Genomic DNA, 12,526 nt, shown 5'->3' with positions numbered 1-12,526 from the left:
TATTCATATTACTGTATAGTGTGGTGTCTACAGCTATTCATATTACTGTATAGTGTGGTGTCTACAGATATTCATTTTACTGCATAACGTGGTGTCTATCACTATTCATATTACTGTATAGTGTGGTGTCTACCGCTATTAATATTACTGCAGAACGTGGTGTCTATCACTATTCATATTACTGTACAGTGTGGTGTCTATCACTATTCATATTACAGTTCTGACGCGTGATTTTAAAAAAAGCATTTATTTCCATGACATATAAAAACACACTAAAAGTTTTTTACTGCCACATTATATACGATGGCCTAGAGGGGACATCGCTTTATCGACTTCAAATACGGACGCAATATTGCGATAAAGCGATAACACGAGTCGGGAAAGCAATAACACGAGTCGAGAAAGCCAGATTATTTCGCGAGAAACCGATAGAACGATAAACCGATAACCTGATAACGCCAAAAAGCGATATTTCCCATAATGCCGTCCAACTGCGAATGATCTAGTTCATAACCTGGGGCGGCTCTGTCGCCATTTGCTAACTGTGAGAATTTTTTGAAAACTTATCTCAAAATAAGTCATTTGAAACAAGGTGAGGTTCAACAATTTATTGTTTATTGTTGCTTTACTTATATTCTTATGTTCGAACGGAAAAAATGACAAAAGGTTTCCTACCTGGATGCAATGTTTGTAATCAACACTTTTATTCATGCATAATCGCGTAAATTAAAAAAAAAATACGTAAAAAATCAACCAAGCCAATGTCATATCAATCGGCCCAGAGTGTATCTGAAGATCCACTGCAAGGAGTGTATGTGCAGTGTGTTGAGAAGATCAGCAACCCTGCAAAACTGAAGGACCACTCACTTCTCACTCGAAACCGCCAATATGTGATTTTGCATCAGAATGTAAATATGAAAAGTAGAATATGCAATGAAATTAATGAGACTGTCCAACACATTGTCAGTGGATGCCCAGCTTTGGCACAAACGCTGTATCCTAAGAGACATGATGGAGTGGCTCGATCCTTTGATTACCGTATTTGACCATGATTGTGTTTTGACTCCACGGAACGACCACGAATATGAAGAGGGTGTCATGGAAAAAGATAAATACAAATTTCTTTGGAATTGGCCCCTATACAAACTAAGACCTATTCAGGTCAACAAACCTTATCTTGCCCTTTTTGATAAAAACCAATGAAAAAATTTATATTATTGAATTTTCAGTCCTTTTTGACACTAATGTGGTCGACAAGATTCAGGAAAAGCATGTCAAATATGTGGACCTCGCTTTCGAAATGTCACGCTTGCATCCCAAGAACTAAGTTGTCCGACTCCCCATTGTTCTTGAGATGGTACCTCCCAATCTGTTTTCTGACATTGGGATAGTACCCGGGTTTGTTGCCTTGGAATACAGCCCATCTAACAATTTCGGTAACGCAGAAGGCCGCAGTGTTTGGTAGTCTTCACATAATAATAATAATTGCCATCTCATAATAATTGTCATATCATCCTCCCGGGAACCTATTCAGTGCTGGGTGAAAAGAGGCATATTTCAAACAAAGTCACTTTGTCATGAAGACTACATGTACTTCAGCCATGTACTATATACTTCTGCTACATGTACTTCAGCGTGGTGACAGGATCAGTGGCCCAGAAACTCTGAGGAGCCAAGCTGCCGAACACGGTCGCACATCCAAGTACTCTCTGTGACAAGGGGCGCTCAGGTAGCCTAGTGGTTTAAGCGTTCGCTCATCACGCCGAAGACCCGAGTTCGAGTCTCGACATGGGTACAATGTGTGAAGCCCATTTCTGGTGTTCCCCGCCGTGATATTGCTGGAATATTGCTACAAGTGTGGCGTAAAACAATACACACTCACTCACGTGCCACCACGATTGTTGTTCAAAATGTTGTTATAATGAATAAAATATTGTTACATTAAATGACAACTGAAGACAAAATGTGCAGCTTAAGTCAACATACCATGGTGAATAGTTGCAGCTGAAGACCAATTTCATTGGTAGATGTCCAACTGAAGACAAAATGCCGTAGTGATATGTACAGCTGAAGTCAACACACCATGGTGAATAGTTGCAGCTGAAGACATATTCCATTCGTAAATGTTAAGCTGAAGACAAAATGTCATTGTGATATGTGCTACTGAAGACATAAATGCCGTGATATTTGCTACATGTAGACATAAATGCCGTGATATGTGCTACTGAAGACATAAATGCCGTGATATGTGCTACTGAAGACATAAATGCCATGATATGTGCTACTGAAGACAAAATGCCGTGATATGTGCTACTGAAGACAAAGTACCGTGATATGTGCTAGTGAAGACAAAGTACCGTGATATGTGCTAGTGAAGACAAAATGCCATGATATGTGCTAGTAAAGACAAAATGCCGTGATATGTGCTAGTGAAGACAAAATGCCGTGATATGTGCAACTGAAGACATAAATGCCGTGATATGTGCTAGTGAAGACAAAATACCGTGATATGTGCTAGTGAAGACAAAATGCCATGATATGTGCTAGTGAAGACAAAATGCCGCGAGGAACGCACATGTACTAAAAAGGAACATTATAAACTATTACTAAATAACAGATCGAGTGCAGTTATTGTACTTTGTCTCAGTGAGCTAGTTAATCAGCATCTTGTCAACATAATATTAATAGTCTCGTGAGGGCAGGACAAACTTTAGTCAAGCTTGAAACTAGAAGATCAGATAAGATCAATTGCTCATAAAACATTCCCATGCTATTGTCGTCATTCAGTCGGGAATTGGGCGGAGTCGGAGTTTCACGATGATAGAAACGTCAGTATTGTTTGTCGTTTTATTGCGCATTAATGGGTATAAATGTGAAGTCAATACGACCCGCTATGGTGTAAACATCAAGTATTGTATACGAATGTCGTGCTCTGACAAGTCCATGCGTCTGGGATGTCAGACGCTTCCTGTAGCCAGCAGGCTTAAGGTTCTGTATGATTTACACCAGCGACAATAGAACCGTGCACCCTGAGATGATCACGTCAGATAAACGTCTCGCGAGATCTCGTCTGATCCACCTGGCGGTACATGTGCCAAGTGACAAGCGATTGATAAATCAGTTATGAATAACGTCTACACTTTTTGCTGTTGAAAACAAGTTTCATGCAGATGATATTTAAAGTCCTGCTTGGTCATATTTATGAGAAGGGTGAAGGTCACGCGGTTGACGTAAATCAGGAGATTTTGTACTGAAATACTGTCAGGTGTTTTATTCTGACTTTTGATATTCCTTGACAGACTCAGTTCTGGGTAATCCAGGCTCAGTGAAAGGCGCATGTATGATTGCCATCGGTTGTCAAGACAAGTGGCGTGATACGATCTGAACATCCGTACCAGACTCGGTTACGTTCTGATATAGGCTGTATATTTCCGATGCTCTAATTGGTGAGGTGAAATGGTGTTTTATGTCGCGTCCAAGATTGCACTTATATAGCGACTGCATGGACGTGTGTGTGTTTGTGTGGCTGCTTGTACTAGTCCAGACTGATGCCGATTTATAGTGCTAGTTCACTGAGATACCATGCCGCAGTTTAACATGAATACCCAACTCAGACACAGTATACTGACTCCGAGACGACCAGTCCTTTTTTTAGCCCCTTAATGCAGAGCGCCAGACAGGGTAACAACAAGTACCATCTTTTAACGTCTTTTGGTATGCCGCGGCCGGGGATCAAACCCCGGACCTTCCGCTCTCCGGGCGGACGCTCTACCACTAGAGCACGGAGGCAGTCTCGATACCCTTATGTAGGTAGTAGCGATGTTAAACTCTCTGACCACCAAATTTTGAATTAGATTGCAAAACGTATGTGTACTGATGACATCCTAGAACAGATGCTATGAGTTTTCGAACCGTGTTTCATTTTATTGCACATGTGCCTCTTTGAGGACTCCGGATCAGAATAGACCGCCTCCGTGGTCTAGTGGTAGAGCGTCCGCCCGGAGAGCGGAAGGTTCGAGGTTCGAGGTTTTGAAGATTCCTGGGTAGAATAGGTCTTCAGCAACCCATTCTCGCCGTAAAAGGCAACTATGCTTGCCGTAAAAGACCACTAACGGGATCGGGTGGTCAGGCTCGCTGACTTGGTTGATACATGTCATCGATCCCAATTGCGTTGATCGATGGTCATGATGTCAATCACTGGATTGTCGGGTGCAGACTCGATTATTTACAGACCGCCGTCATATAGCTGGAATATTGCTGAGTGCGACCTTAAACAATAAACCAACCATCCAACCAGTATCTACTATGACAAGGACTCCTGTCACAGAACATTTCATGGTATATCAAGGTTGTTTGTTTGTTGTTTTACGCCGCACTCAGCAATATTCCAACATTATGGGGCGGTTGATCGAAAATGATACTATTAGTATTTGGCCATGAAACAGAGATGTAATGCATTTACCATATTGTGTTTTTCCCCATCAGATTGCTCTGTCTATTCCAGCTATTATAGGTCTGCCCTTCTTCGAAGAACGGAGTATCCTGATCGGAGCTTTGGTTGGAGCATTCATCTTTGTCATCGGTCTGATCATCGTCATCATATTCCTCAAACGGTAAGTTCAACTGGTATACAGTACAATCTCATTAAAATCAGATCTTAGTTCTCGCTACCGCTAAACAAAGATCTGAGGACATCCCATTACGGGTCACGTCAGACCGACCTTGCGCGAACTTTGACCGACCAAGATAATGACCAATCAGAAGGCAGCTTTCTCGTTCTTTACGGTACTAATTTCAAATTGGCGACTACGCTTCGAAACATATTTTGACGAATTCCCGATTACAAATTTGAAATCTGAACAAAAGAACATTCTGGAATGGCAAATAGATGGTCTAGATTGTATGGATTCAGTCGTTAAACCCGTAACTATCGTTCGGAGTTAAAGTTTTCGAGGTTTGCATGATTAGAAATCACATTGCGACTGTCACTTTCATAATCTGGTAAGCGATGCTCTGATTGGTCGGATGAAAGGTCGTTCTGACATGACTCCTAATGGGGTGTCCTCAGATCTTTGTTTAGCGGTAGCGAGAACTGAGGTTTGATTTTAATGAGATTGGTATACAGTACAGCACACATTAGGGGAACGTGAACATCTAGACTTGGCTATATTATTTCAGCATACCGTGATTGTCTTGTCACATGTTGTAGATGTAGCATTAGGTACACTGTTTGGTACAAACCAGAAAGCACGTGCTACCCAGTTGTCCATGCGCCGCAATTCGCCGTCCCCTGAACGAGCAAGGTTAAATAATCACGAGTTCGAAACCATTCACTCCGTTTATGACCATTGCAATGTTAGCACGTTGGGTATATAAACTTGAAAAACGTAAGTATAATTCAAAGCAGGTTTATCATCCAAAACTCGCTCCCACAGGATATATCGCTTAGATGAGATCAAGCGATGTATACACTGTAGATATCGCTGCAATGGAATTACATCACAGTGCCTTGCAGACCATTGTGACGTCACTGGTTACCATGACGTCACAAACAAATGACATCACTAATAACTCTGCTACTGAAGCTGTTATCAGTACTTTTTACATTGAAGACACAGCTAATTACTGTCTACAAATTGAAAAGGTTGGAAGAATGATGTTGGGTGATTAATAGAGAATCTCACCCGAGTTGATAAAAGGCTTGCCGAGGACTTTTGCCACTTTTATCAACGAGTGTTGATATATTTGATATCAAAAGGTACTCGGGTGAGATTCTCTATATAGACACAATGCACTTTTACATGTCCTGATTACTGTTTCCCCTCTGTTCCAGTCGACACAAGCCTGTGTACTCCTGTCGCGAGGCTGAAAGGAGGTATGTACGACGGTTCCCGGTTTAACTGCATATCCACAATCTGTCCTCACGCCACGTAGTCCTGGACTCTTCATCTCTGACATCTATCCAGTCTAGATATTTAATGGACGTGCCGGTTTATATCTCCCGCCACGAAGTGGAAGGCGGATGTCGGAGTGGATGCCGTCCGTCCTTCTTTCCATCCCTTCGTTTTTCCGTCCGTCCGTCACGTTTCGTTTCCAGAGCAGAACTAAATATATCTTTACCAAACTTGGCACATAGACAGGTCTAGTGCTGAACTGGTGCCTTTTGATTGTTAAGGCTTTTTGAAAAAAAATATTTTTCGAGTTTCCATTGCTACATCTAAAAATGGCGGTAGGGAGGATACGGAGGGATAATGCCTTGCACTCAACCGGACATGCGGGGGATATGAGTATTTCAAGCTTGTTTCATATTTAGTAAATTGTGATTTTTTTTAAGAGTGATCATCACCTTAGCAAAAAATATCACTTACCCTTTCCCCTTAATGCATCTAATTTGGGGATGCTGTTTGTGTTTGAAGCGTGATCGCCAAGCTCAGTCACCTCATTGGTACTTTCGTTTTCGTCCTCGAGCCTCGTTTTTGTTACCTCCTCGATCCTCACCCAAACAAAAGTGAACGTTTCTTCCACAGGAGGAAAGGACCCGAGCATCCGACGGAAGCGACCAAAGTTCCGGAAATTAGCCCAACACCCATTGTTGGAATGACGTCATCACCGGTTGTAGTCAGAAGGAGCGCGAGGTTGTTGAGGTCGCGTCTGGATATGTCTTACGTGGAGGATGGTAAGTAGCATGTCAAAAGTTGGACTGCACCTAGTGAAGAAAAGTAAAAACTCCATTAAGATGTGAACACACGATACTGTTTAGAAAGTGGTCAAATGTAACAAATATTATATTTGGGATAACGCTTTCTTAGTAACGGACAGGGGTGGTGGGGAAGCCTAGTGGTTAAAGCGTTCGCTCGTCACGCAGAAGACCCGGGTTCGATTTCCCACATGAGTACAATGTGTGAAACCCATTTGTGATGTCCCCTCGCCGTGATATTGCTGGAATGTTGCTAAAAGCGGCTTAAAACCATATTCACTCATTCACTCACTTGTAAAGTACAGATTCTACTTCTGTTTTGGGTTGATTTCCATCCAGGATTCGAACCCACACTGCCAGAGTGAGGAACGTTATCGCCAGCACCCAAAGTCAGCACAAAATATCTAACCTACTTAATCACCCAGGCTTCCACAAAACAAAAGTCCGACAACTTGTAGTCTAGATCAGTATTTTGTGTACCCCTCTGAAAAGTGGAAATTGGCACATCTCCCATGGCTGAAGGTATGATTGGTTGGTTTGCTGTTTAACGCCGCACTCAGCAATATTCCAGCTATATGACGGCGGACTGTAAATAATCTAGTCTTGACCAGACAATCCAGTGATTACTATCATGAGCATCGATCCACGCAATTGGGATACGATGACATGCACCAACCAAGTCAGCGAGCCTGACCATCCGATCCCGTTAGTCGCCTTTTACGGCAAGCTTAGTCACCTTTTACGGCATGCATGGGTTGCTGAAGACCTATTCTACCCCGAAATCTTCACGGGTCCCGAAGATATGAGCACACAATGCCGTTGAGAAAGGGATCAAATGTAACAGATGTTATATTTATATATATTATGGGACTATATATTGAGTACTTCTAGAATCTGTACTTTACTAAGAAAGTGTTATCCCAAATCTAACATTTGTTCCATTAAGTTGGTCCTGAAAGTAAGTCCTAACAACTGATGCACCAATGTTCGGTTTTAGTCTGTGTACTCGCGACGACTGGTCCAGAGTATGTGCAGGAAGCAGAGACATTGCAGGAGTATTGCTAAGTACAGCATTCACTCACTCATTCACTCTGTCTTCTGTGACCCTCAGATGACCTGACCGGGGATGAGGAAGCACTGGTGCCCCCGGCTGCTGACCCTGACGCCAAGATGGAATACTACAACCTGGACGTGGACAAGTCAGCGGCGACGGCGGTGCGGGTGGCGGACTTCCCTGCTTACATGGACAAGTGGCGGAGCAACAAGTACCACTTCCAGCATCGCTTTCTGGTGGGTGGCGGCATGTGTTTGTTTGTGTGTGTGTGTGTGTGTGTGTGTGTGTGTGTGTGTGACGAAAGTTTATAGGATGTGATTTTTTCGAATATAATTAATTGTCCCTGAACATTTTTGAAAACAAAAATTATGCTTCGGACTGTTGCAGGAAAAATTACATGTGTGCCAGGTGGTTTCTTAAAAAAACATATTTCAGGATAATAGTTTTAATGAAAAAAATCTGGTTTTGCAGCTGTAGAAGAAAAACAATCTCTAATCCCCTGACAATAACCAACCACCCACCCACCCACCCCACCCCACCCCCACCCCCTCAGAATATAAAAGGGTCGGTTCCTTCGTGTGTCTGTGTGTCTGTGTTTGTGTGTGTTTTAGAGGTTAATCAATCAGATACAGTCACAACATATCAAGGGAACCCCCCCCCCCAAAAAAAATAAATAAATAAAAAAACCTAATTGAAGTTTAATAGTGAAATTGAAACTGATTTGTTTTTCATTTTGGCACATATTTGACTCAAATGTCACAGATAAATTCTAGGTCGGAATGTTATTGTTCGTATATTGTTAAGAGGTGATTACCAATCTTTTTATTGCAACTTCTGGTATGTGCAAAGGTTAGATACAGCCCATAAACGGGTACTTACAGAACACAACTGTGAAAATCAGAAAATGACAACATAAGATCAAGGAATAACCAACACAGTTTTAGGATAACAATAAATAAGGCAATACAATGGGGCCAGTTAACACACAGCAACACGCAACAGTCCACTGTTTTGTCACTGTCAAATGTTGTGAAACAGTCCTGTATCCGTTCTTAAATGCGAAATAGTGTTGGAAGCTGTCAGGATTTCGACGTTTTGAGATAGGTATCCGAGCCTCCATTGGCCAATAGATAAGGTGCAAGTCAGTTCGAAAAATGCTTCGGGTCGCCCTCTTACTTCTCATATATACATGTAGGAAACTGCTCCACCCCAAGGCTTCTCGAACGATCAAGCCCTCTATGTTCATGTTTACACAAAGGTGGAAAACTCATTAATTACTCGCGCTGTTGCTGTCAGTCGCTAAATTCTAGCCATGTCAGCCTTCGAAATCGTCCTAGCCCTTCAATCATCCAGCTGCCACTGAATAACTACAAACATATTGTCAACAGTCCGCTGCCTCAAAACAAAACGTGATATATACTCAAGCGCGACTATATTACAGAAACTGCCCCGGGATTACATTGTGTCTTGTGACGTAGCCAGCGCCGACGTCAACCGCCACAAGAACAGATACCTCAACATCCTGCCCTGTAAGTATTGAGCGGTGTTCTCAGATCGCCCCGACTGGGGTTCTTGGTTTTATAGGATGATACCATCGCTAACGTGCTTCATCAGTGGGCAAACGTTCACATTGGTCAATTTGTAAAGAGTGAGTTTGGTTTAACGCTACTTTGAACGCTATTTCAGTTACAAAACGGCGGATCAGCTAAATGTTAGAGGAAAGTCCGACGAGATGCAGGTCTCTGTCGTGCTTCACGTTTATGAAATATAGCTATAAAACCCTCTCCATACCCAATCAAATTCTCTGCGTAAAACGTAAAGTCGATTGTACTATTCCGACCAAATCATTAGCATGCGTTTATGAATAACTTTCAAATAGTGATGATACCAGGTGTTCGCGAAAAGGTGAGCGTATCCTGCCCCATCGGTGGTCCCCGAATTGTTTTTGTTGTTGCCGTCAATTACAAACACACGCAAAGGCAAGTCACTTGAAACAAAACACGGGAACAATTGTTACACGAGCGCGGGTATGGTGCTTACAAACCAAAATTATCATCAGGGCTAAACTGTTATTCGAACCCAAGATCATCGAATTCGAGATACTGCGATCGACAACACTGAAACTCAGACATTTGCTGAATAGTTTAAAGTGTTATTTAACGTTACAGTTCTATCTCACCCACCTCTCATGATATTTGAAACGTCCGCATATAATAATGTCTGCCTCAATTTATATCACCAGATGATCACTGTCGTGTTGTCTTGGACGTCGTCGACGGTGACCCGACATCAGATTACATCAACGCCTCTCATATCCTGGTGAGCTGCTCGGACTGTGTGGTGGGAAGTCGAGGACCGGGGGGTGGTGGGGTGGTTGATATCAGAGAGATACGTGCTAGTCATCACCATGGTGACTATCACAGAGTATTGAATATCAAACGTGCACGAAATGCTAACCAGTGCCTGTAAACAATGCATGCGTAATCGTTTAATAAATTGGACAGCCTCTAACAGAATGCTTACTTTTCCAGAGCTACAACAAGAAAACAAGTTACATCGCATCACAAGGTAAGGACGTATTCTGATGTCTTTGGAGATTCGGATATCGGGATAGAATAGGTCTTTAGCAACCCATGCTTGTAAAAGGCGAATATGCTCAACAGGCGACTAACGGGATCGGGTGGGCAGTCTCGCTGCTTGGTTGATGCATGTCATTGATCCTCATTGCGTGGAATGATGCTCATGATATCAATCACTGGATTGTCTGCTCCAGACTCGTTTATTTACAGACCGCCGTCATATAGCTGGAATATTGCTGAGTGCGGCGTTAAACTACAAACAACCAAACAAATCTGTCTTGGAAATCCTTTAATCGACTATGAGCATTGGTGGTCTGTTTAAAATGTATTAAGAGCTATACACTCCTGTTTGATGTGTCTGACTAGCGGGTATGTTTCAGGGCCAAACAAGGCAATCCTTGCAGACTTTGTCCGGATGATCTGGGAGAAGAAGGTGACGACCATTGTGATGCTAACAAACCTGGTGGAGGAGGGCAGGGTATGTGATCTGCACAGTGCTCTCTGTTTCTCTTTATGATTCTATTCCTGGATCGTCCTTCCCTGTGTACTACCGACCGTCTTCTTTAGCTCGGTGACTTAGCAACGACAGTTCAGGACATCGCGCTACTTTATGTCTTGCCGATATGCTGTCGGCTCGTGTGAACTGTATTCGTTGCCATGCATTGGTCAGAGTCGGGGGATTAACCCAGCTTCTTGTTCTTCAGAGGAAGTGCGAAGCCTACTGGAACTGTGAGGAGGATCTGCTTCTTGGAGACATCACTGTGGCCGTGGTGCATGAAGAAACCAGAGCTCACTACACTGCCAGGACTCTGAAGATGTCGAAGGTAGGTTGCCAAATCATTTAGAGGAGTGATTATGACGCCACATTGATACCACAATAATCGCGATAGTATTTCCGCCGATAATTGTATCGATGCATTTTTACCGCTATCGATCCATCAAAGATACATGCATATTAATATATGACACAGTAATAAAATCGACGGTATCCCTGTCAAAAATGTCTACTTGTTGCTCTAAACATAGACAGGAATTTGCCATCGAGAGTCTGGGCACCGCCATGTTTTATGGTTGCTATGCAACGTACAAGTCTCGCAGCAAACCAGACTGAAAACATCACGCTCAAGCCCAGTTGTGACTAAGCATTACATCAGTCTGAAAACCTATTAGTCGCCAGTCTCGTCACTCTGAATTTTGTCTAAGACTGATTCTGATTGACTTTGTCAGTCGACAGCTTGACTGTTTATAATTGTTGAGTTCAAGTTCATGCAGGATATGTAATGACTCGAATAGTGATCATACGACAACGTATGTACATGTGCCACTGAACGGTGTAACGTCTTAACTTAAGTTACGGTGGTGTTTGTTTGCTGCCCCCTGATGCCAATAATACAGGATGCTTATGTTCCTCAACTGTTTTTTCTCTTCAGCTCAATAGCCCATCAAGGACGGTCACCCAGCTTCACTTCACGGCCTGGCCGGACAAAGGAGTGCCACAATCAGCGTGGTCGCTAGTTTACTTCCGTCACAAGGTCAAGGTCGCAGTTGGGGAGTCAGAAAGCCCGGTTCTTGTCCACTGCAGGTAATTAACCCAATATAGCTGTACTTCAAGCATTGTTCAGCCACCAAGCATTGTACATCAGGCATTGTAATCAAGCATTGTAAATCAAGCGTTGTATATCAAGCGTTATACATCAAGCATTGTGCATCAAGCATTGTACGTCATGCATTGCATATCAAGCATTGTACGTCAAGCGTTGTATATCAAGCATTGTACATCAAGCGTTGTACATCAGGCATTGTATATCAAGCATTTTACATCAAGTATTGTACGGCATGCATTGTATATCAAGCATTATACATCAAACATTGCACATCAACCGTTGTATATCAAGCATTGTTCATCAAGCATTGTACATCAAGCGTTGTACATCAAGCATTGTACATCAAGCATTGTACATCAAACATAATAAGTGAAGCATTGCACATAGAATATTGTTGTATGACAGCATATGAAGGCACATACAGGTTAAAAACTGTGAGGATATATAAAATATGTGAGGAATTGTCTTATGAAAAACTGTATACGTATTCAAAGTTTGAAATGGCTACATTTATTAAAAATGGACATGATTTGTGTCTTACATAGATATATTTATTTACACTTGTAGTATATGTATATTTTCACATACCGGT

The 12,526-nt window shown here is 42.4% G+C and overlaps 1 protein-coding gene across 1 annotated transcript in view; it reads left to right on the top strand.

The window, feature by feature from the left end:
• LOC139480018 (receptor-type tyrosine-protein phosphatase T-like) overlaps nt 1-12,526 on the top strand; it is a 46,476-nt gene that overhangs the window by 20,249 nt on the left and 13,701 nt on the right. Inside the window, exons 10-19 of the mRNA XM_071262990.1 lie at nt 4,505-4,613; nt 5,834-5,875; nt 6,528-6,676; nt 7,809-7,987; nt 9,193-9,280; nt 9,994-10,070; nt 10,283-10,319; nt 10,711-10,808; nt 11,035-11,154; nt 11,761-11,912. Of these exons, the coding sequence (XP_071119091.1) occupies nt 4,505-4,613; nt 5,834-5,875; nt 6,528-6,676; nt 7,809-7,987; nt 9,193-9,280; nt 9,994-10,070; nt 10,283-10,319; nt 10,711-10,808; nt 11,035-11,154; nt 11,761-11,912 (1,051 nt within the window). The remainder of the gene's footprint in view (nt 1-4,504; nt 4,614-5,833; nt 5,876-6,527; nt 6,677-7,808; nt 7,988-9,192; nt 9,281-9,993; nt 10,071-10,282; nt 10,320-10,710; nt 10,809-11,034; nt 11,155-11,760; nt 11,913-12,526) is intronic.

Source organism: Haliotis cracherodii, unplaced genomic scaffold (genome assembly GCF_022045235.1).
Source record: "Haliotis cracherodii isolate W230 unplaced genomic scaffold, xgHalCrac1.p SCAF_4, whole genome shotgun sequence".
Taxonomy (NCBI): Eukaryota; Metazoa; Mollusca; class Gastropoda; order Lepetellida; family Haliotidae; genus Haliotis; species Haliotis cracherodii.
The sequence above is the reverse complement of the archived record's forward strand: the minus strand, read 5'-3'. Positions and strand labels throughout refer to the sequence as shown.